Source organism: Platichthys flesus, chromosome 9 (genome assembly GCF_949316205.1).
Source record: "Platichthys flesus chromosome 9, fPlaFle2.1, whole genome shotgun sequence".
NCBI classification, from domain to species: Eukaryota; Metazoa; Chordata; class Actinopteri; order Pleuronectiformes; family Pleuronectidae; genus Platichthys; species Platichthys flesus.
In genome coordinates, this window is record NC_084953.1 from 7,511,078 (window position 1) to 7,535,713 (window position 24,636).

The following is a 24,636-nucleotide window of genomic DNA, read 5'->3' on the forward strand; positions in this document are numbered from 1 at the left end:
GCGGGATCAGTCGCTGTCTGGACTCTGAGAAGTTTATTCTAAATAAAAATTCGAATCCCTCGAATGACTTTATCACAGTTTGATCAAAGAGTCGCTGGAGCCTCGAGGGTCACTTCTCCACCGTCAGAACCCGATGTCTGCGTCCGTCAGAGCCGCTTCAGCGCCGAGCTCATCGAGGCCGGAGCCGGTACCGGACCTCAGAGGTGAGGTGACTGTCAGGGGGGGAAGTTAGCATGAAGCTAACAGGGGGATGCTACACTGACACAAGATCTGTCTGTCTGTCTCTCTCTCTCTCTCTCTCTCTCTCTCTCTCTCTCTCTCTCTCTCTCTCTCTCTCTCTCTCTCTCTTTACCTGTCATTAAAGTCCTCATCTTGATTATCTCTGTTAATCAATGCAGATGGAAATTGAATATAAAAGATGTTGGATATTAAAATAGAAGACCAAAGGGCAAAATGAAAATTTAAACAAAAAAAATGCCTTAATGTGATATTTTCTGTTGTTTACATTTAAAAGTCACACTTTTAGTTCATTGCCTGACACACCTTATAAGTGACAGAAGTCTGAAGTGTTAAGTTCTGTTTAGTTCATTTCATGCACCATATGAATACAAAATACTTAAATATTTATTTTTAAATACGTGTGAGGTGTGAACCAGTGAGTTCTAATATGAACACCACACATATACCTAAGTACAACAAAAGCATTAAATACAAAGGTTACACGTGTCATATCTCCTTGTTCCTGGTGCAAGAAATATCTGTTATTATATGGAAAGCTCTAACAGTGGGAGAGGTACCATCCCCTCCTACAGGTCACAGTCTTATTATTCAATTTTTCTCTCAGCAGCAGAACTGAATTTCCGGGCTCCAGCTGAGAGCAGGAACATGCAGCTTCCTTCATTCAACAACCAGCTGGTCCCAGATGAGCTGCTGGTCAGCCTCACCTCCACTGTCTGCACCAGGAGCACGCTGGGTCACACGGCACACCATCGCCACTGCAAGGTACATACAAGCCTACTCTATATGAGAGGGCTATCTCACAAGAGCGTTCCCTTAAGATGACTTTGTGTTTCAAAGGGCTGTGGAATCAGACGGCCGGATGCAGTCTGGCATCACCCGCTCGGACGCAAGAAATACAGACACTTCCTGGAGCAGCCAACGTCCCTGACCGGAGCAGGCAGGTCTGAACCTGAAAGTCACAAATTACACATTTATTTAGATATTGTGTTTTATAAACTGAACATCCAGTAAAGCCAAACTTACTGTAGGTTTCTTTTTAAACAGCTGATTCAATAACAAGAATATAGAATGAGGGTAACATGAAATGTCTTAAAAAGTCTGAAATTTGTATTTCTGTGATCCACAGATGGACTAAGGAAACTGAATGTGTATATTTGTTTGGTGTCAATACAGAGATATTTCATTCCTGTGTGATGCCATGGTAACCCAGAGGAAGATGACACCCCTCCCACCCCTGACCGACAGGAACAGCATTGGTGACACACAGGTTATTTATTTTAACTTACACTATGAATTGTTTTTTATTCGAAAATCTAAAGCAGAACTTTACAACAAAACAAAATGAACCAGATAGGACAAATACATTGGGGAAAAGTTGGAAGACATAAACCGTTTTAAAAGATCCCACACTAGTATAAAGTATGAGGGGATCATTTCAGCAACTTTGTCTTTCAGAACCTGAGTATCACAGACAGTCTGATACCAGAGGAATATCACATTGTGAAAAACAAGGGGCTGCGAGGCCTCGAGTTCTACGAGGAGTGAGTCTGCTTCCTTATGTTCACCCACTTTGTTAAGTCTATACACTCATTCTATCATTGTCAAATAGAAATTTGGTTTGTCTGTGAACTCTCATGTTGTATCTCAGTGCATTTACAGTTCAGCTGCAGGATGATGAACACAAGCTCCGGCACTTTCCATCACTGTGAGTTTTAAATTATGAACGTATCTAATGAATGGATGAACCTTTGTTGAACAGTCTTTACCAGGAGATTTTGTTGTCTGAATTAGAACAGCCTAATAAATGGAAGAAACTCGATGGTAAGATAAGGGATGAATGTCGTGAAGGGAAAGTGAACTGAGAAGCGTTACAGATCGGTGTGTATGTTCTGTGTGTCCAGGAGGCCCAGCGGCAGATTAGAAGTGGTCCAGCTGATGAGCATGATGGACGACATGCTGGAGAAGGCTGGAGTGGATCAGCAGAGTGAGCAGCTGACGCAGCTCTCGCAGGTAGAGGCTGTGTGCCTCTGCTTGAAGCACCGACTCAAATCAAACAACACAATAAACAAAAACCAACATTTCCAACCACAACATATTTAGATGTATAACATTCTGTGTAGCAGTCCTTTTTTAACATTGCCATGGAATGTCTTACAGATGGAGGGCCTGCTGGAGCTGGTGCAGGTTGAGCAGAACATCTACAACATTGTTTTCCATGAAGTGATCAGGCAGGTCAGCGTGGGCTGTGCTGAGAGGGGACAGCTGCTTGCCAAGCTCAGGTGAGCAGCCGGCAACATCGGGATAGCACCTAACTTGACCTCTGCACTTTTTGGCAGAGTTTAATGAGCCTTACGACCAAATATAGATGTAAACAAGAACAGATACAAATAAAGCAGTCCCATATAAAATTAATATAAACTGGATTATCCTTTTTTGTGAGCTTTTTTATGAACTCTCTATGACCCAGGAAGCCTATTTCTCAGAAGCTCTTGTGTTTGTGTATCCAGACAGCGCTACCAGTCCCTGCTGGAGCGAATGCCCCGCTGCCTGAAGGCGCTGCACACTGAGGCAGTGGCACAGCGGGCTCTGGACCGCCGGCTCACTGAAGAGATCCACCACATCAAGACATCCATCCAGCAGCTCAGCACGTACGTAGGACGGGGTCTGGCAGCCGGGTCACGATGGAGGAAGTCACATAATTATACTGGAATACGTTGGTGTGATTTTATATTAAGAGGGAAAAAGAATAAATGCAAGGGAGGAAAATAAAAGCACTAATTAAAAGGTGTGAATGGAAATTTATGTGCTCATATCTGAGGAAATGTGTGTTTATGTGTTCTTCACAGGGAACTGTTCAAGATCAGAGACCGCGATGCCTCGGTTTCCCAGCAGGTGGAGTTCTCTCACAGGCAGCTCGCGGAGGAACTTGATCAGACACACACCAACTCAGGGTCAGATCCTTGTTACACTCACAGAACCAGACATACCTCCACAGAGCTGAGTCCAAACTGGATCTGAGTACATGAATAAATTAACCAGCTTCAACTTAATGAACTTTATTTTTCTGATTACAATTATAAATGTATGATAAGATACATTTATCAGTCATTTATTTCACCTGTAGTGTGGTGATTTCATGTTGTAGTCTACAGGGTGAGTGTATGCTTAATTATCTAAACATTTTTATTTTAGATTTAACTACCTGTTATGAGAAAGTAAAAAGATAATTTCTATAACTTTTTTCCACCGAGCTGAAACCTAAGTAACCATACAGAGCCAAAGAACAAAATGTGACTGCGTGTTGCCTCTGTAATGTTCCTGTGCTCTTCTCAGTGTGGTCCAGGGTTACCACGAGCTGTATGAGCTGCAGAGAGGTCGCCTCGAGGCTCAGATGCTTCAGATGACTGAGGAGAGAGACTCGTGGAGTCAGCTCACCTTCTGCTTCGCCCTCAAGGTGTGTGAGCCATGATCTTACAGCAGGACTAACCTTCTGTTGTGTGGTGGCAACGTGAGATGATGGTCTCAATAACAGGTTTACTGAATCTTGAGGAATACTGACTTAAAGTTGATACAAACATGTGAAGTAAGCTTTTTCCTAATGGTAGCGAGGGGAGCTGGAGCCAGTCCCAGCTAACAGGGTACAACCCTGCAGACATATAGAGACAAACAACCATTCACACATATGGTCAATTTATAGTCGATAAATATTATGGAGAACATGAAAACTCCACACAGAAACAGTGCTGACTACTGGATCGACATGCCACCTTTAGCAGAATCAATATTACCAAAAGTTGATCCAGACATGTGAAGTAAGCTTTTTTCTCTGGTTGTCAGGTGATCAGCGTGAAGAAGCTGGAGCTGGTGCGTCGGCTGCATGTCCACGAGCAGAGCTGGTTTAAAACAGCAGAGCACTGCATCCTTTACCTCACCTCAAAGGTAAAGCAGTTCCTCCTCCTTTACCTTCTCTGAATGACCCATTAAAAACTCTTCACTCCACACTTTGCTTGTTGTAAGTATTCCTGGTGGTTCAGTGACACCCTGACTGTGACAGTGATCCTCCTGCTGTAGGACACAGAAGACATGAATATCATCAAGGAGCTTTCTGACAACTGGAAAGAGCAGCTGACGGCTTTCGTGTCCCAGATGAAAAAGAGGGACCATGCTCAGTTTGAAGAGATGGATGCCATCCAGCAAGACATCACCAAGTGGATCTCCTTCTGCACGGCACAGAACCAGTATGACAAGTTACCAAAGAAGTTTATTTAGTATTCTATCATTACCTAGTGCCGTAGTAAAATAAAACTTAAATAACATTTTCAAAAGCAGTAACCGTCTTTTATTGTTACTTGATTCAGTGCCCAGTATAATGAGGCAAAGTCCCTGAGAAGATTTTTATATGTGTGAAATCTGCCAATAATGTTTTTTCCTGTGTTTCAAGGTGTCCTCACCCCAAATATGAGAATGTCACACTGGAAAAGATTCATGCTGATTTGAACCAGTGGTCAACTGTAAGACAACACATTTACTTTGTGTGTCTGTGGTCATTGTGATTTTTATCTACCTGTTGTTTCTCATTTTGATCATTCACATGAAGTCTCTTATTTCTGACATCTTTCTGATTTATGATCTCCCTGTCATCATGTGTTCAATCTGTTTCCACTGTCGTGTTTTTGATCCAATCACATCATCTCATCACTTTCCTCTGTCGGCATCATACTCATCTCTTATGAGTTATTATCACTTGTCACATCAGATCCATGTTATCTATGCTGTCACCTGTTTTCTGTATTCCACCTCTTTTCCATCTCATCCGTCTCATATGTGTCCAGCACCAATCACTTGTTATTTAGCACTGTCATCTGTTTTAAAACCTCAGGCATAAAAAATGATTGAATATCCTATGTAGATGTCTTTTCACAGTAGCAGAGCATTAAACACTTAATGTCGAAACATTCTTCTGACCAGTATTTCTCTCTCATTTAGATTTCTTTAGATTTGATTCCAAATAGCTAGTGGATCTGCTTTATTAGTATGTTTGGGTCTTTCAAAATGTTCAGTGAACAGCCAAGTGTCTTCTGAAGTCTGCCTCTGTCTGCTCTTTCTCTTCAGATCTTGGCCCAACAGTGTGAGCGATACCAAGGTGAGGAGCTGTTTGGCTGCCAGCAGACACTAGGTCAGCTCGGCTGTGTCCAGGAGAGATGGCTGAACATGAGCGCTCAGCTGCTCAGGAGACACTCCTCTCCTGACGGTGAACCTCCGGTAGGTGAGGCGGCCCTGAGTGAGCTGGTCAGGGTCCTGCCTGAGCTCCTTAAACGACTGGACACACAGGCCAGTGGAGAAACTGGTGAGAGCCAACACCTTCTCTGATTTGAATGTTTCAAAGGGTCTCATTGTAGCGGAGAATCCTCGAGATACTGACCGGTGTTTCTATTTCAGGCGTCCATGCAAAGATCATGTCACTGCTCGGGGATATGGAGTCTTGGGTGTCCAAGCTTGACTCAGACATTTGCCAGCCAGAGACGATGTCTGTCTCCGATTGGCTGAAGCTCGAGCAGGCACTGTGCATTTGGCAGAGTTTGGCTGAGGAAGCCTTGAAGAGCGAGACGAGAGACGGAGAAGGGAACGAAAGGGACCAAGATGAGCCCGATGTATAGTACGTTGTTCTTTCGGTGGCAGAGCAAGTTAATAGATCAAAGGTTTCATTTGTACAGTATTCTTTAATCATGTCAAAATAACTAAATTGAATATTCCTCAGCTCAAGACAGTTGGCAGTTTGAGTTTTTGAGTTTCGCCAGACAAACCAAGTCTCTAAGCTTTTCTGAATATTCATTGTTTTTACAGTTTTATTAATGGGAAACTGAACTTTAATTCCCTGGTAGTTCTTTGTCATCGCTCTCAAATGTTCTATTGTGATTGCTTGTTCAAATAGTAAAGAGACAGAAGACATGTTGGATAAAGTGAAGGAGTTTATAAACAGCCTGTCCAACACCACAGATGGTGAGAACCAGGGACTCAGTGAGGAGGTAAGTACCAACCAGGTTCATTCAAACTGTCAAGTGAGGTTTGCACCCAGTTTGAAAATGTTGCGAAAACTCCATTGTCACTTAAATGTCTCACATCAAGTGGAACAAACATGTCAGCCTCATGAATTTTGATGATGTTATAAAGATTTTCGGTTTGGGCACCTCATATAGGTGACACAAATTTGGGGAAACTGATACTTTAAATATTTTAAAATTTTATTTTCATCATTTTAATATCGAAAGACCGACTGTAATATTACAAGCTGCTGTCTGGTTTTTCATTGTATCGTCCCGACCAGGTCAGTTCTCTTCACAAGGCTCAGACCCGCTGGATGTTGGATCTGTTGCTCCTCATGGTACCTGACCATACAGAGGACCAGGACCAGGTCCATGAACAGGAACACCAATACCTTACAAACATCTCACCGCAGACACTGGATACGGATGGCAAGTTCCTGACCCAGAAACTGGACTATTTTTCCAAATACATATCCAGGTACCTGAAGTTGTTAGCTGCTACCCTGCTAACCAGAGTTACTAACAATTAGTTTGTAGTCAAATAAACAAACGTTGATACTGACACAAACATTAGCCTGATTTAGAATAAAGATATGAGTGATCAAAACAAAGAAAAAATGCTGAAATATGTTTAGAGACTTTAAGATTGAAAATGTTTGTGTATTGACTTTAGCTTTTACAAGTTGATTCTGGAGGAGACGACTTTTCCACATCAAGCTGAGGATGACAATGAGATGAATGACTCGTGTAGAAAGCTGCAGGTAAACAACGGTCTCATCAAGAACATTCCACCAGGGGGCGCCATACTAAAGTACAACGCATGCTTGGCCCTGCAAACCTACATAATGTGGTGCATGTGTTTGGTCCTGTGTATGTTCTCAGAGGGAATGCGTTGATTGGGTGCAGACCTGTGTCATCCTGCTCTCGGGGGTGAAAGGGGGTCAGGTGGAGCTGCCTGTGAGCCAATCGGCCACTTCCTCCAGGAGTGATGTGTCAGCTTCTCCAGCAGACAGTAGCGGGACTGTGGTGAGGACTCAACTCAAATATAACCAGCATGAAAGTATGAAATTGATAAATGGTCAAAGAGAACACATTTTAGTGAATATGAGCTAGGCTGTTGTTACTTATATATTTTAAATTAAGATAATAATTGTCATTATTTAAACATCAGATTTTAAAAGCATTATGTAGTTTTTTTCAGGATCAAAAGCCACCGTTGTTTTACTGTTTCTCATGATGCCTGTGTGTGTGTGTGTGTGTGTGTGTGTTTTTACAGGTAGACAAAGAGGTTTCAGCAGAGCATACAACATACAGTGAGGTCACAGAGGTCAAAGATGAGACTGGCGTGGAACCAAGAGAAGTCAGTTATTTATTTTGGATAAAAGCTGCTGCTACTGCTGCTGCTGATGATGATGATGATGATGGTGGTGATGGTGATCATGATGGTGGTGGTCATCTTTTGTTCACAGAGCACCACTGACGGACATGAAATAAAACAAGATTTTGAGGTATTAAAGCATCTATGAAGTGTACTTTGATAAGTCAGTTGTCTGCCAATTGTAAAAAAGATTGAAAAAAAGAAACAGATCTGAAAAATATCTTGGTGTTGTTTTTGACCTGCAGGGGGAGCTAATGGTTTGTGAAACACCAGTGGTGAAGCTGATTGGCTACGATGGAAACATAACACAAAGAAAGCTGGGGGAGAACAGAGTCCACCTGAGAGAGGTGAGACAAGTAAACCACACACATAATTAGTATGTATTGACCTGAAAACATTTCTGTCTCTCTGACCGTCTGTCTGTCTGTGTGTCTCTGTGTGTGTGTGTGTGTGTGTGTGTGTGTGTGTGGTTGTGTGTGTGTGTGTGTGTGTGTGTGTGTGTGTGTGTGTGTGTGTGTGTGTGTGTGTGTGTGTGTGTGTGTGTGTGTGTGTGTGTGTGTCAGATTGATGAACTGGTTGTGTGTCCAGCAACAGATAAAGCTCAGAAAGCTTTTAGTGATCTGACCACAGTAGGAGTACTGCAACAGGAACTGCAGTAAGTTCAATGTTCCAAATGCTCTATAGGACACTTGTATTTTCAGGAATACTATGTGATAATATATACAGATCAGCTTTTGGCCTATAAATAAAGAACTATTATTTTCAACTTTTTTTTTAACTCATGTTATCTTTATGTTCTTCTTTCATTGTTTTGACTGTTTTGTACTGATTTGAACACTCAATTACCACAACTTTGCAGATTAATTAGGATCCTGTCAGAAGGTCAATACAATAATAAATCTATTTTTTTCTGGCAAGTTTAGTAACAATCAGTCATTGTGGAAATAACTTTGTTGAAAGTCCATGCATCAGCTAAGTTCATTTTGCTGGAGATCTTGATTCCTCTCCGTGTGTTTGACAGTGATTCTGAGCTGCGGGTCCAGAGCTCTGAACAGCGAGCCCTGAAGGCTGAGGAGGCCCTGCAGGCAGCTCTGGAGAAGATTCAGGACCTGGAGAGACAACTGCAGGGTCGGCCCAGTTTGGAGCCCAAAAGTATTGAAGGTAAACAACACATTTTTAATGGCTTTTAATTGAGGAGGAGAAGCAGTTACAGGCAGTGTAGAGGAAGTACAGGTCTCTCTCTGTTTGTGCTGCAGAGAAAAAGAAAACACCACCACCTTCTCCACCACCAGAAAAACTCCCAGCTCCTCTAAAGAAAACAGCTCCTGAGGCCAAACCAACAAGCACCACCAGAAGGACCAAGAAACGCTGACGTGACGGCTCATTAGAAGAGGCTGCAACTCCCTGTAGACGTTTATGTTTGGAACACGACCAGAGAGGAATGCAGCAACAAGCAAGTTGTTCAGATTCCATGGCTGCTGTATGCAAATTACTATCACTTAGTGCTACTCTAATTTGTGTTATGGTTTGATGTGGCTTCATTGTACTTTTGATGTTAAAAAAAGGCATGCACTTTTCCCTAAAAAAAATAGTTAACGGAAATATTTATATTTCAGAGAGTGCGACTTTTCAGGATCTTTATTTTTGGCTCAGGTGTTTGAAGGGAAATGTTTTCAGATAAAAAGTCATAACACAAATTCAATGACTTTATTTGTTGTTGTTGATAACAATAACAATAATAAAATGGTATTTATTCACAATCTGTCACATCATTGGTGAGTCTGTTTCCCGCTCCCCCTCTGTCATTCTCCCTTCTTCCTCCACAGCAGGAGGAGGAGGAGGAGGAAGAGGTAGAGATGAGGGGTCAGAGGTCACACTGAGGAGATCTGGGGGGAATGGAAGGACCAGGGCTGGATGGAGGTGACGGAAGGAGGCCCTGAACCCCTCCCAGGCAGCTGACTCCACTTCTGTTGCTTTTACCTGGAGGAGAGAAGCTCTGCTGTTTGTAACCAAACCCTTTGGACCATTACCTCAATAGAAGTCAAGAACCACTGTTTTACAGGCTTTACTGCCAACTGGCTTGCTTTGCTTTTTGCCACTCTCTAGTTTATACGACTAGTGGAAGCTGCCAAAGTTAAGAACTGTTCTAACGATAAAGTTCACAAAGCTTTAATTATAGTATTTCCAAATGATGTGCAGATAATGCTAATAATAATAGAGTTCTTGAGTTTGCTAAATGCTATTCTTGACAATAAATAAATAAAGACCCATAAACAATTGCAAAGCAGCAATAGAAGATAATTACAATTTTAAAAAGGTGCTCTCGTCACTTACTCTGGCCTGTTGTTGTCTCTTGGCCTCGGCCTCAGCAGCCAGACTCTGTTGTAACTCCACAGGAAAACTGAGCTCGTCTCTGACAGAAAATCAAACACAAGCACAACCTTTGTGGTTTGGAGGATTTACACATCTCAACATTCCTTTTTTGCTGTTTTCTTGGAAAAATCGTTGAATGCAGAGGAAATAGATGCTTCGCACACAGATCAGTAGCAGAGTTATCTCCTTGTTTTCTGCCTTTCCTTCAAAATCATCTATATATCCCCTGTGCCAGCATCAGTGTGTGGCTGGATGCATTATATTTTCAGTTTGTCCATCCATCCCATTAAAGGTCAAAGGTCAAGGTCACCATTTTTTTTGCCTTGTGAACGTGTTATTTTACAACAACATGAGAGAATCCTTTTTCTTAGACTAAGATTGATTAATTAGTTGTGGCCTGAACATCATATCTCAATTTCTTCAAAAATAGCAACTGTTGGTTGGACTCAAAGATTTTCTGATTAGATGTGAGAGGTCACAGGTCACGGTGACCTCATATAAATGTGTATGTACACTGCACTGGTTGTCAGAGGCATACAACGGCTGGCCTGTAATTCTAAAGAAATGCTGTCACTAACTGGGGTTAGGATGCTTAAGAAGGTGAGTTTCAACCCTATACTAATTACAGAATCTGTGGGGACTCTACTGTCCTCAGTCTTACATGTCTGCTCTCTCCACTCGGATGCCCCAGCGACAGGCGACAGAGTCAACAGCTGCTTGTATCTGCTGAGCGATCCTCCTCCTGTGCTGTAGGATGTGGCCGAATGTGTGTTGGGCGAGAACGTCTCTGACCGCTGCCTGGACCAGAGTCTGCAGAACCGTGGTCAGACTGGACAGGGACGTGCAGCACAGAGCCACGTTCTCGATCTGGTAATAACACACAGCACTGAGCTCCGGCCTCACCAAGTCCTTTGTCACCACCTGCATACACACATGTACTGTCTGGTAAAATGCTTACTTTAGTCACAATCCTTTTAATGTGAACTCTTGTGAATATAGTCCTACTGTGGTTTAAAGTTGCCGGTTACGTACAAGTTTCATCTCAGGGCTCAGAGGAAGCAACGTTTATTTACAGTCATTTTCACATATGTAGCTAAATGTGAATAAACTTCAGTTGTGTGTTTCATTGTTCTGTACCGTGTGAGGAGGAACCTTCAGCATCTTCAGTCGGATGTCAACCTTGTGACAAACATCAAGGAGAGGGAGATAGAAAAGAAGACCTGGGTAAAGGAAAGAGAAAGATTTGTTAAAAATGTTATAACATGAGCTATTGTGTCGTTTTTAGTTCGAGTGATAGAAAAAATGTACATCACAGACATCAACTTTGTTTTAAGCATAATTTTAAAGATCTATAACTACAGAAATACTTATATTTTTGCTTAATTGCAGGAGTCTCTGCCAACCTGGGCCTCTGGGTCTTTCACGCAGTAGGTGACCGAGTCTGAAGATCACAGCTCTCTCGTGCTCTCTAACTACCTGTCAATCAAAACGAAAGACATCAGTCCGTCAAAATAAATGGAAGCATATGAACATTTCAGTTTTGTCTGTAGTGCAGTTTGTACTTTGAAACAGAACCAGATGGACAGAGGGAGGAAGAGGAGAACCAGAGCCAAGGCGAGGGCCATCAGCAGCCACTCAAACACTCCAAGGTCCATGCGCCTCAAACCTGCGGAGAGCCACAGTGAATGGTAAGAAGCACTCCAACGTCTGCGTGGAAATAAAGACAATATTAACATTTAACTCAACTCAGATATTAACTCCGAAAGTGGAGAAAAGTTATTAAACAACTTCTAAGATAGACAACTTTAAACTAGACTTTTACTTCTGCCATAAAAAGTGTTATCAGTTATCATTATCAGTAATAAAGAACATAAATGAGGACCTGTCAGGATTCTCCTCAGGCTTCAACTCACCATCTTCCTGCTCTGCTGCCTCCAGGAGCACCATGTTCTCCTCCTTGACCTCATCATCCCTCACTCTGTCTATGTCCACCACAGTTGATTTCAATTTCACCTCCACCTCCTGTTCGGCCTTCACGTCGTTTGTCTTTGGCTTCTCTTTCCGAGGCTTCTCTTTCCTTCCCTCGGGGGCCCGGCCTGCCTTCGACGGCCTTTGCCGGTGACTCCTGGGAGGAACCACGGCTCCCCTCTCACTCTCCTCCTTGGACTTCATTCTTGAATCGGGCATGTGGACGTTTGAGGAGTTGTCCATGCCGGCTGGAGGTTCAGCAGTAAAGAGTACAGAAGCGCAGAGGAAGGACAAATTGTGGAGCTGTGAGTTGCTTCCTCTGGCTGGAGTGTCTGGAGCCGTCTACTGTGATAATGAGACACGTTATGTTGGTGGTGAATCCGGCGATTTGAATGTGGGAGTGTAGGATGGTAGTGGGAGTGCCACACGAGACCAACTCTCTTTTGAAATATTTCTGTTTTCAACATTAGTGAGCATGAAATCAAATGTTTGTCAAAACAGCAAATTTTTAAATTTCAAGATAATACAATTAAAACCATTAAAACCATCTCTGTCGTTTTTACCCCTGATTTAAAATTGCCCTATTTGATAGAAAAGAAGTTTATTCCAGTATTATTCTGTTTTATTCATCAATTCTTATCCAGATGTTTTAACAAGGGTAAAAAATAATTATAGGTTTAAATCTATTTACACCCAAATGTGTGTGTTTTCTTTGCCAGTGGAGCTGAAGGATCCAGTGTGTCTTCACAGGGAATGTGCAGACTCAGGCTTCTTCTTTTCAAATAGCTGACACAGTTTTTACAGTCTAATTAACCTGGAAGTCAATTCATGTACCCATCTGTTATCGAAATCACGAGTCCAATTCTGTCCAAACCCATTATAAGGACCTCTTCACTCAACTGTGGAGTGTTTATGGGATGAAATGGCATTAACTATGATAGGCCTCCACACAATGAGCAAAGCTATACATGAAGTTAATCTAAAATGGAATAAGGAGATTTGACTGAGGGGAGGCCCACAATCTGAGGCTTTTACCAGATTACCACAAAGAGCATGAGCAGGACATTGATAGTACCTCAGAGACACTGACTGTTTGTGATTTGTATGGTTGTGAAAGAGTTTGGCACACAAAGATATTATATTAAAAATATTATCAAATCATATTTAATTCAGATTTTTAATTCAATCCAGCGGTTCAGTTTAGCTTCGACTTTCCTAATATAATAAATACAAATAGTCTTTTATTTCTTTTTCTTATTATCATATCTATTTTTTGATTTTCCAGTTTACACAGTCATCCGGTGAGCTCAGTTGTTAAACGTCTTCTCTGCTCCTGAACGAGTTTAGACAGATTTTATTAACCCATGATGATGCAGTGACGTCATGGATGGACAGATTGGCTAATGAAAACAGACTGATTTGCATTATGGGAAATGTAGGATTCTGTGTTTTTGACAAAAACCTGTTATTTTACATTAAAAAAATACTTACTTTACTTTACTAATATGTATAACAGATTCTTTCCTTTTTTTCTTTGCATTTGTCAAATAGCATTGGAGGTTGTAAATTAATCCATAAATAATTGAATACATTTTTTGGATTTGTTCAAGTGTAAGTTCTATAAATACTATTGAAAAACAGCCTTTAGAATAACATCGGCTTTCAGACAACATCACACCCATTAACATTCAGTTACATCCGGACACTAAAGACAATGAAATCTGCCAATAAGTGAAAAGGGAACTTTTAAAATAAATAACGTGAATCATCTTTTAACCTCATTTAAAACCGTGTATTAACGTGTTGACTTCGAAGTACATGCTAATGTTCTGTCTTCACACGTTCAGCGGTCTGCTAGCTACTCGTAGCTACTACTAGCTACTGTTAGCCGCGGTTAGCTAGCGAGCCACAGGTGCGCAGGTGACGAAGAGGAGAGGTTGAGACATCTTGGGAGGATGAAGCCGCAGAGACGCTGAACACACACACGAGGTAACTTTGAGTCCACAGAACTTCAGGAAGCATTCGATGACGTCGTCTCTCTATTGAAACACTTTACTAGCTGAGCAGTGGTGTAATCATTTATTGCACCACGTGATTTAGGTGGTTGGAAGCTAACGTTAAATGTAATGCTAATCTAAGTGTTAGCCATGTGCTGCTTAGTTAGAAGTTACTCCCAAAAGAATAATCAGCTGCTGGATATGTTTAATCAATTTAACAAAAGATGAAATATGAGTGTTTGACCATGATTTTGTATTTATAAATTATATAATAGACCCAGGGAGACTAGGTCATTGTTAAAACATGTCTTTGTATGCATATATTCTGTATATAGATTATATATGTTCTGAATTTCCTTGTGTTCATGGTTTCTTTACTTGTACCGTCCCATTTTGTTCGATCCCCCTTGCTGGTGGCACCTTTACCCCTTGTGGTACTGATAAAAAGATCTTATCTCATGACGCCCTCCTCTGGTGTTCACAGCACAGTTTAACCCCATCACTCTTTCTTCCATTTTGTTTCCTGCTGTGTATTCTGTTGGTTCAGCAGGCAACATGAACCAGGAAGTGGCCTTTGCCAAGTTGAAGAAGGATGTTCGCTCCTTGCTCATCACGTCCAAGCTGGGCCTGGACCCTGATAAGCTCAGGCAGGACTTTGCTGCGATGTTGGGCTATCCCATTCCCCTGAAACTCCTGGGCTTCAGGAATGTCATGGACATGGTGAAGGAGATGCCCGACGTGGTGTCTATCAACTTTAACGCAGATGGTGGAATATTCCTAAAGGGTAGAGTTGATTTGTTAATTTGTGGGTGTTTATCAATTTGGCTAACGTTGCAGTTCATTGCAGTGAAGTCACCCTGGCTATGGTTTCCATCAATGCAGCTGTAGGCGATGAGTCCACGTCGAGGATTGAGGAGCTGGTAGCCAAGCAGCGCACCACTAAGACGGCCAGGAAATTTAACAGAGGTGGTTTCGGCCACTTATCGAACCGCCCCCATCACTATTCCCCCCCTGTGATGCTTCCCCGAAGAGGTCATGCTCCTCTAGCTCTCCCTGCCCAGCTCAGGGCTCAGTTCTGCATCCTGCTCTCCCAGGTATGACCTTATCATTCACCGTTTCTCATCGAAACAACTTGTGTTTCTTCTCCACAAAAAGTTGGACTGTTTGAAACTTTTCAGATGTTTGATTAAAGGCATCTAAGCCAAATCGTTTGAAACAGGACAAATATGATCCAATTGAGAGCGATTTCGAAGACTGTTAGTTTTTTTATTTTAACTTGATCAAAAGCACACAGAGAGGCCAGAATGAAGCCTATGTTCATATTTCTAACCAATGTAGTTCTCATATTGCAAAATGTTGTTTAGTTTGAGTATTGAAGCAGCCCCTCTTCTAGGGTCCTCTCAGGTTATCTGACCTGGAGGTCAGCTACCTGCGCTGCTTTGGCCACCCTCTGCGTGTCCACAACTATGGCTTCTACTCCACCGGAGAGATGCTGGAGGCAGCAGCAGACCTTATCCTCATCCAGCAGAGCCGTCTGGGCTCAGTTCTGACCCTGAGGCAACACATGCTACCCAGTAACCTGGTCAGACCGTGTAGTACACCGAGGAGGACTGGACCTGTGAAGCCACAGTCCCCTAGAACTGACGAGCCAGCACCTAAAGGGCCTGGCACCATTGCTCACACAGCCTCAATACTCCCAGGTGTGCTGTTAGAGGTTGTGGTTATACTTGGTAAACTGGTGAATGGGTTAGGGTTAGTTTTTGGAGACACTGTTGCATTTACAACTTTTCTATTGAGCAATCTTTATCCAGTAGCTTGATTGCATTACACATTACTTTTATTTGAGATTGGATAGCTATTTAATCTGTCTAATGTTTATGGATCGACTCGGTGTAAGAGGGTTAGAAATGATAAACTAACACAGTGTTCAAACTCGATTTGATTTTTTTTTAGTTTTGCACAAAAAAGCCCTGAGCAGTGGCTCCTAATATTTTGAAACACGTTTTTGCTTTTCAGCTCCTGTCCCAGTGCAGCAGAATCCTTTGGACCAGTCTTCTGCTGAGACTACTTCGGGCCATGTCTGTCAAGAGTCGATAACTGTCGGCAACAAGCCAAACAAGGTTGAGACGAACCAAAAATCTGAAGACAAGCTCTGCCAGGAAGATCAACTCTTTCAGAAACGTGTTCTCAAGGTTTGCTCTTTAAAACAAAGAAACGGCATTTTTAGTTTGATCCATGTCCCAACCATTAACTTGAAGGAAGTGGGGTTTAGGACTTCTACTGCAGTCAGCCACCAGGGATGACACTTTTGTTGAGTGGTCATCTTGTTCGTCTTCATATACAGTCAATGGTCTTGTTGCTGAACCTGGAAACCCAAACAAAACTTAATGTTATTTAATCTAAGTTCAAATATCTCTGTTCTTTCTCCTCAAATTCTCCGTCAGCTGGAAGAGGAGCTCCGTCAGAGAATCCTGGAGAATGGAGTAGCTGGCACCATTAATCAGGAGCTGAAGGACAAGTTGCTGAAGGTTACATCCACTAGTTTGAGCGAGTTGATTCAGAACTTATTATTTATATAAATTATTTTTGAAACGAGAAAGAAGCATTTTCTTTCTATTTTGTAATGAAACTCTTAACATCCTCACATGCTGCAGGTTGTACGTCAGACCCGTGGAGGGTTATCGGTGCACAATCTGCCTGCAGAGTATAAGGTAAAAGTAAACCAGTCATTCAATGCTCCAGTTTACCTTCATATTGTCACATTAGATTAGATTCAACTGTATTGTCATTGCACAGTACAAGTACTTATACAACGAAATGCAGTTTAGCGTCTAACCAGAAGTGCAAAAAAAGGAGTTAAAGTGCAGAGTATTGTGCGTATTTAAAATGGAATGTAAATAAATAAGATATGTACAGTAGAAAATATATATGGAATAGTACAGTATTAACAGGTATTGTATGATATAAGAACTATGAGCAGTAAGTAATATATCTGAAGTAGTACAGTATTAACAGGTAAGTACAGTATTAACATGTAGCATGAGAGTTGAAGACAAATTATGTGTGGTCACACTTTGCGCAGCTCATCTGTGTTGATTGGCTCCTCAGAGGCTCTTTGGTGAGGAGCTGCCGCTGCTACAGAACGGCTTTGTCAGTGTCACAGAACTGGTCGACGCCATGAGAGACACCTTGCACCTCAAGCCTGCAGGGGGCGACGACGGGCACCACTGGATAGTTATGGATATCCATGACAATGAAAGCACACAGTCAGGTGTGTACCGTGAATGTGTTCAAGTACCAGTTATCAAGGCCTGTTTGTAGTTTGTTATGGGAAATGTGCTTTATGAACACCTCAGAAATATAAATGACCATAGCAGCTGTCATGGAGAGGGGGAGGTCACACTTTTTTGTAATGTGGTTAGATATCAGTCATGCGACAGAGTGGTGTAAGCAATCAAACATTGCTTTTGGAAAGAAAGGTCAGACTGGCAGAATAGTGAACTTGGGGTGACAGGATTGTTTGAAGTTGATTTAGCTGTAAATATAAATGTTATGTTTATATAATTTCCATCCCTCTATTTATTTATTCACTGCAAGTGTCATTCGATTACCAGTCTCTGTATTAAAACCTTTTCTAATGACCTGTTGGAATAAAATAGTTTGATTGTGGCTTTGAACTTATCATGGAATGAATTTTTCTGTATTGTGTAGACTCAAAGGAAACTGACGGTACAAGCTACTACTTGAACGGCGGAGAGTCTCCTTGGGAAGGCAAAATGGAAGCAGACGACCATGAGATCACAGAAGATTTCAAGAACGAGAAGCTAGAGACTGGTCACATTTCCAAGAACCAAGAAATGGTGAGGCAACATCTTTTTTTTTATTCCATTATTTTACATTACCAGAATCCGAAGCAAAAGACCCAAATGAAAAGGTCACAGGAATACGTAAATGTGAATCATGAATTTACACTTACGTTTTGTCAATGTATGGCTTAGTCAGCCCTCAAACCAGTTATCACTCTTTATTTAACTTTCATTAGATATTTTATATTACTAATGTTTTGTTATGGTCTTGTAGACTTGAACTGCTGTGTCCTGCTCACTACTTGTTATTTTTCCCCTTTTACTTGTTGTGTCCGCCTGTAGAGGTCTGAGATTTACCCTGTCATTCAGGTGCACTGCAGCCCTGCTGTGCCCCTGGATGCTCTCCAGAGTCAACGTCTCAAACCGCCAATGCGCCGTCAAGCTCAAGAGCAACTCCAAGTCCTGGTGGAACATGTGGAGTCTCCAGGACATTTCTACATCCGCTTCAGCAACAGCAAAGAGGCGCAGGCTATGGAGGACATGATGATTGAGATGAGGTGGTGGACGTGTTCTTGGCCGCTTGTTTAAAAGACTTAAGAACAAAATTCTGAATTCCCTAGCAGGCTGCTGTTTTTACTATTTCATAATTATAGTAACACTTGCACTCTTAGAAAAAAAGTGCGAGTAAAACTAATAATAATTTCAAAACTGCTTCAGCCTTAAATTCACATGAATCCTGATGCTTCTCTGGGAGCAATGCCTTTGGTTCATTCTCCCTCTCGTGTTTTTGCTGTAGACGATGTTACACCTCTCCCAAGGTGTCGGAGAGCTACACCCTCCGTAAGCCATTTGTACGACGGGGTCAGGTCTGCTGCGTGTCACCAGGTGGAATATGGTTCTACCGAGTGGTGATCCATCAGATCATCAGTCCCACTCAAGTCGAGGTGTACTACGTCGACTTCGGTGGAATGACTGTTGTGCAGAGTGCCAACCTCAAGTTCCTCAAGTATGGGCATCTCAGACATGGAAGCAGTCAATTGATGGAAGTCGTACCACTAAGCTGGTCAGTGTGTGTGTCTGTGTGTGTCTTATACTGAACTCTTCATCTCTCCTTTCACCAGGTCATGCTACTTGGTTCTTCCTGCACAAGCTGTTCCGTCATCACTTGCTGGAATCAAACCTAACTCTGTGAGTGCGATAGCTGACCTAATATTCAATTCACATTCATGCAGAGTTCTGCACCACTTCAACGTTAAAACCAAAATGCCAACTATGTCCCTCTTCTATCCGCTTATAATTAATTCTAGTATTCATCCTGCATCATTACTAGTCAGATTTTCCTAGTACATAACCTATTTGTTGAGAAACCATTCATTTAAGGCTTCTAAAGACAGTAAGTGTGATAGTTTAACATTAAATGTAACTTAAATGCAGACAGTAGTGGTTCCCTCATAAATATTTGAATCTTCCTAAAGGATAAATGAGTATAAACCTATATTCACTGTGTATATTGACTAAAGATTAACACCGTTTTCTGGGTCAGTCTTTCTAGTGTTGCACACAGTTTTATTATTCAGAGCTGTAATCATTGACTTTTTAGGAGTGTGAGTGTTGTGGTTTTCCTCTCTCAGGGCAGCTGGACTTCTGAGGCCACTGCTTGTTTCCAGAAGCTGTGCTCTGATCGCGCCCTGGTGGGCACTACGTGTTGTAACACTGGAGATGTGCTGCAGCTCTACCTGTGTAACACACTTACTGCTGACAACGTCTACATCCACCTTGCCCTGCTGAGCCAAGGACATGGGACACAGTGCTGCCCCACAGCAAGTGCAGCAGTGAGCCCCTTACACACAAACTCTTATTTGCATCGTGATTATGCTAAATACAAAAGTTTGTGATCAGTCAGTTGATTGGTGTTCTTTCCGCAGCTGTGTGTCCAGGTCAATCCAGTGAGTCTCTACTTGGGGGAGGGAAAGTTTGACCTGCCAGAGATAGAGGAGGAGATGATCTGCACTGAGCCAGCAAACAATCCTGAACCATCCATGTCAGCCACACTGAAGGTAGTACACACACACACACAGGCCTGGATGCTGCACTTCTTTATTATTGTGGTTCAAACTAAAGATTAGTGTGAGTACTTGCCCACTTGGATGCGTGTGGTGGAGTTGTAGAATATGATGACTCAGTTGTTTTCTTATCTAAGAGAGCACTCTCCTTGTCTCTTCTCGGGCTCCCTCTCACACGCCAGTCTTTCTAATGTTGCTTCTGTTCCTCTCCGTTCATAGCTCTTATCTGAGTACCCTCAACACACAAACTGTACTGGCGTGCACACTCAAAACAATCACTGCTAACACATATAGTCTGACTAGCGGAAGGTCACCGCTTGTTGTTGTTTAGTAAATAAGATGGCAGTCGATCAGTGAGCTGTTTGAGGACTAATGACTTACAAGGCAACAGAATATGAGTAAAGGAACCTCACTGGTGACTAACTCCAGTCTCTGGTCATAGGTAGTAAGTTACTAATGCTTCTGAAATTCGGTATCAGAAAAATTTCCCACACCCAGTGTTCTTTTTCTTCAAGGTACTTTTCCTCTGACGTGAGCGACTGATCCTGTCGACATCACAGTTGTGTAAATAGTCAACTTGAAGCTACCATACAATCATGGCTCTATTTAAAATGGGTCAGCTGATCGTTTTTCAAACCTCAATACTGTTTTCTCAGTCTGTGCTGACTGTGCATCATGCTGCTCTGAATACTGATTTTAATGTGTACATGTAACAGGTAAGCCTGAGCCAATATTTACTGTCACCCAACAACTCGTTATCTGTCCTTCTAGTGCACTGCGTGTTCTAAACTTGCCTGTTTGGAACGGGCTGTTTGTAAATGAGCTCACTCAGTCCACAGAACCTCTGCTGCTCCAAGACCTGGTCACCTGTTTATTCAAAGGGCGATGAGCAGAACCCTGAACTGGAGAATTAACAGATGTCGTAATTTACATTATCACTTTCGTTAATGTGTCCCAGCCACTGCTGCTACATAGCAAAGTCAACACTGCACTTCCTCTGGTGTTAAGTCGATAAGATGAACTGTTTTCGAGATATGAATTCAATTAGGTCTGAAAGTAGATTCAATACTGGCAGGGTTGTCTTTGCGTAGTATTGCAGTCTTTTCCCCATTACGTCACTGAGCCTTGATTTCCTCGCTCATCCTCACAAAGACTCCTCTCTCCCTTTCTCCTCTAAACATGTTGCCTGCGAGGGTCTGCAGTAGTCTCCCGTCTCTAATTAGCTCCTGTATCACTACAGATGAGTTTATATCTCATTTAAAGTCCCATCTGTTTAATCTTCCTTTTTATTCATTCTGATTCTGTCTCACTTTTCTGTTGTCTGTCATTTTATCACATGCTACATAAATAAATCGGACCTATGAATTTATTTATCATTCCGTAGCACATTCAACTATGGATCATTATATTAGTTTGTGCGACGTAAGTGTGAAGCACTCAGAGGTTTCTTGGTGTCTCAGGTTGAAGAGGAAGAGCCGCCTGCCCTGGAGTGGATTGAGGACAGTGAGGTCATCCATCAGGTCCAAGTATGACCACCAGACACTGACCTTATGCACAGCCACACCCCCTCCATCTTCACTGTGTGTATTCAGAAAGCTTAGATCTGTTAGAATGTGGATGCCTTTAGATTTTTAGGGAGGATTTAGACTGAAATACTGTTTTTAACTTACTTTTGGAATACAACTCAAGATTATTGATTTTGGATTTCTGATTCACTGCAGTCACCTTATTTTAATACAGATTAAATGGTAGAAAAGAATGTTTATTTGTATGTGGACAAAATGATTTTATGTTAACATAACAGAATAGTGTGAGCAAATGCTGCTCAAGTCTAACTAGTGTGTCTTCTTAAGGATACGCAGGCTGTCAACCCATTCAGTGTTCCTCTGAATGAACAAACACTCAGCTGTAGTGAATTGGCCTTGTCCGTGACCAATGAGTTCCCTCATGCTAACTCTACAAGTCCTGCTACCAGTCCCCTCGTCCCTCCAGATGTGATCCAGACCAAGACAACCCCAGCTCACTCTACAGCTGATCTCACAGTGAGGAGACATCTTTGTATTTTTATAGAAACACTTCATAGCTGTGGAGTTAAGGTAACGGTAAAGTAATGAGTGATAACTTATAATAGAATAAACTTGATTCTGTTTTCAGATGTTGAGCCGGACTCCTCCAACAAGTACTTCCAGCTATAATTTGAGCTCTTGTTACCAGACTCCTGGGGAGGAGCAGCACCAGCTGAAGATCGCTGCCCCTTTACTGGTCGCACCACCTCAGCTCCTGAGGACCCTCTGCCTCCATACCCCTGACCTGGGCAAAATCCAGAGCTGCATTCAGGGTACGTATACACACCTATATTCACTGATGTTATGAGGGAGGTAAAGCACATGGTGTTGGTATAATTCATAATGATGATAACCAATACTAATAGGTTTGTGAGTGGCAACAGATTTATTTAAACAAGTTTTTATATTCAGTTTTATTTATACTAAAGCTCTTTCAGCAAATGTAATTTTGTCAATGTTGAATGGAACCTTGGTTGTTTTTCTCATTACTTTTCAACATTTGGCAAAAAGCTTCACTACTTGCATGGTGCTAAGATTTAGTGCCAGTTTGGTGCATCTTGATTAAATTAGTTAGGGCCTGTTGGGCCATGGCAGAGGAATGAGCTCTAGTGGGTGTTGTAGCTTTTCCTAGTTTTTTTTTTTTTTTTGGGAGCCACATTTCCATAATGCTTTAGGGGGTAAACAGGAAAATGTAATCATGCCAAGTTTTGTTTGTACTGTATTTGTTTACATTTGGCACCATTAAATCTATGATGGATCTAAGTTTAAGGATTAGATTCATCCAAATGCATTGTTAGTCATAATACATACAAATAAACACAAGATTTCTAAAGTCATCTTACAAAGCTTTAATCTTGAGTAAGTAAAGTTCCCTTTATATTGTAAAATGATAACATTGTGGACCAAAAGTCCAAATGTGCACACAAAGCCTTGTCTCTCATGCACACACACACACATTTTCTAATAGGATTATACAATGACCTTCATCAACCTGCACATATGCACACATTGGCTCTCACTCTCTCTCTCTCTCTCTCTCTCTCTCTCTACCACACAGAAAAAAAGCCTTCAATGAAATTAGAGTTTATCCATGGATGCATAGAGGGTGTATTGATTTCCATCGTGCTGCCTGCAGTAGTGGATGTACCTGTACTGAGAACCTGACACAGATTCAATTAGATCTGTTACCAGAGCTATTTGACCCAACAAGCCGCTTTCATTGCATTTGTCCTGATATTGATACACTGCTGTTCCACAACGCTTCCACCCGGACAGTGTTAATGAAAGGAAGAGTTGGTCACGGCAGATTTATCTACAAATCACTTTGTGCGACCTGCAGCGTTTCACACAGATTCACAATTACAGATTTAAAAGCACAATATTCTAAGTAGTTACTGTATATTAACTTCAGGCTAATGGAAGTAGTGAAATAGAAATTCTTCCTTCTAATATTTGGTCTCCTCATATGCCCAGAGAAACGTTATGCTGCGCTCCCTGAAAAACCTGACATTGACGAAACTTAACTCAGAAAAGAAAAGTCTACACTTAGACACAAAAATGCAAACTCGGCACTTGTCCATTGTCGTGATTCTCCTGTCTCTCATGATGGGCCTACGGCTGTGAGTGGCTGCTCAGCAGATTTGTTACCTGCAGGTCAGGACTCAGCTTGTTTTTCTGGAGTCTCTGCAGAAAATGAAAATGACCATTTCTTTGGTTATTTATTTATCAGGCAGTTTTTTATAATGTTAAAACTAAGTTAACAATAGCAGAGAATCTTGCTTTTGCTGACTTCCAGTGGTTGAAGTTCTTACTTTTGCTGATGTAATGAACTAGTGCACTTTCTGTGAGCTTGTGATATTGCTGTCGGATTTGAGTGCAGGTCCAGCAGAAGACACCTCTGAACAACTGTAGGGACATAGGTTGTCTCATGTTTAGTCTGGGACTTAAAGACAAGAACCCATCAGGTGTTAGAGAGGTGACGCTGAAGAAGGGCGACAGTCGAGATGGTTTTTAGTGATTTGTTCGGCGTGAAAAATGCTCTTTTGTGACCATAGAAAATATCACTTACAACATGGCAAAGTATATATTTACGTGAAATGTATTAAAGTATTAATATTGGTTTGTGTTTGATTGTGTTGTCCAGGTGCACCTGTGTCTCTGCTCCAGATACGTAACCCTGGCCTCATGTTCCCTTTGTTCGGGGGCAGGTAGGTTTGAGCCTCCTGTCACTAATGTGAAACCAACTTCCAACGACCTGAATGAGTCCAAACACAAAGGAAGCCTTATTTACAGCATTTTCTAATAACTACCACTGACCTGAAGGAAGTGGTGACATATTTTTTTATAAGAAGTTACTTTTCATGTCATTTTAATCATTAAGATTATTTAAACCTAGAATATGTTGAGCTCTGTTAGTTTGTAGTTGCTGTAACAAAAGACAGGAAGTGAATGGTTGTTCTTTAACAGTGAATAAGTTTGTCAGTGTTGTTTGTTATAAAAACCCTTTTTGTTTAGGTCAAGTGTTTTATCATTATCTCAGAGGCCATCAAGATGCCCATATTTCTTTTGCGTAATAACATTGTTCTGATTTAAGGTTGAAACATTTCAATATTCTAACATGATGAACATTACAGTCGTATGTAAGTCATGACAAATGTAATTTTAGTTTGAGAAATAAATTTATTATGATTGTTTTATTGTT

At 41.7% G+C, this 24,636-nt stretch overlaps 3 protein-coding genes across 5 annotated transcripts; 2 read left to right on the forward strand and 1 right to left on the reverse strand.

Moving 5' to 3' along the window:
* Positions 1-133: 133 nt before the first annotated feature.
* Positions 134-9,303, forward strand: axdnd1 (axonemal dynein light chain domain containing 1). Its single transcript, XM_062395635.1, has 26 exons — positions 134-203; positions 845-1,002; positions 1,078-1,181; positions 1,414-1,507; positions 1,696-1,781; positions 1,889-1,945; positions 2,142-2,250; positions 2,398-2,519; positions 2,748-2,888; positions 3,087-3,191; positions 3,574-3,694; positions 4,078-4,179; positions 4,312-4,478; positions 4,682-4,751; positions 5,353-5,587; positions 5,680-5,896; positions 6,173-6,266; positions 6,566-6,762; positions 6,958-7,045; positions 7,167-7,310; positions 7,561-7,644; positions 7,754-7,792; positions 7,908-8,009; positions 8,226-8,317; positions 8,684-8,823; positions 8,919-9,303. The coding sequence occupies exons 1-26, from the start codon at positions 134-136 to the stop codon at positions 9,032-9,034; spliced, it is 3,054 nt and encodes a 1,017-aa protein (XP_062251619.1). The 3' UTR covers positions 9,035-9,303.
* Positions 9,304-9,355: 52 nt separating this feature from the next.
* nphs2 (NPHS2 stomatin family member, podocin) lies at positions 9,356-12,462 on the reverse strand. The gene is made up of 7 exons (XM_062396299.1): positions 11,949-12,462; positions 11,598-11,701; positions 11,439-11,511; positions 11,173-11,255; positions 10,697-10,956; positions 9,997-10,075; positions 9,356-9,642 (listed from the first exon to the last, which is right to left on the reverse strand). The coding sequence occupies exons 1-7, from the start codon at positions 12,244-12,246 to the stop codon at positions 9,427-9,429; spliced, it is 1,113 nt and encodes a 370-aa protein (XP_062252283.1). The 5' UTR covers positions 12,247-12,462; the 3' UTR covers positions 9,356-9,426.
* A 1,353-nt stretch (positions 12,463-13,815) lies between these two features.
* On the forward strand, positions 13,816-24,636 carry tdrd5 (tudor domain containing 5). Of its 3 annotated transcripts, none has more exons than XM_062396298.1 (18): positions 13,816-13,992; positions 14,548-14,784; positions 14,883-15,094; positions 15,394-15,700; positions 16,017-16,192; positions 16,445-16,528; positions 16,655-16,711; positions 17,109-17,271; positions 17,712-17,860; positions 18,149-18,363; positions 18,603-18,812; positions 18,928-18,994; positions 19,438-19,638; positions 19,732-19,863; positions 21,330-21,395; positions 21,723-21,911; positions 22,084-22,207; positions 24,079-24,636. In XM_062396298.1, exons 2-18 carry the CDS (start codon positions 14,556-14,558, stop codon positions 24,144-24,146), a joined length of 2,649 nt encoding a protein of 882 aa, XP_062252282.1. In that variant the 5' UTR covers positions 13,816-13,992; positions 14,548-14,555; the 3' UTR covers positions 24,147-24,636. The 3 variants fall into 3 exon arrangements, with proteins under 3 accessions (XP_062252282.1, XP_062252281.1, XP_062252280.1); XM_062396297.1 differs by having other exon boundaries at positions 13,819-13,992; positions 18,176-18,363; positions 22,024-22,207; XM_062396296.1 differs by having other exon boundaries at positions 13,820-13,992; positions 22,024-22,207.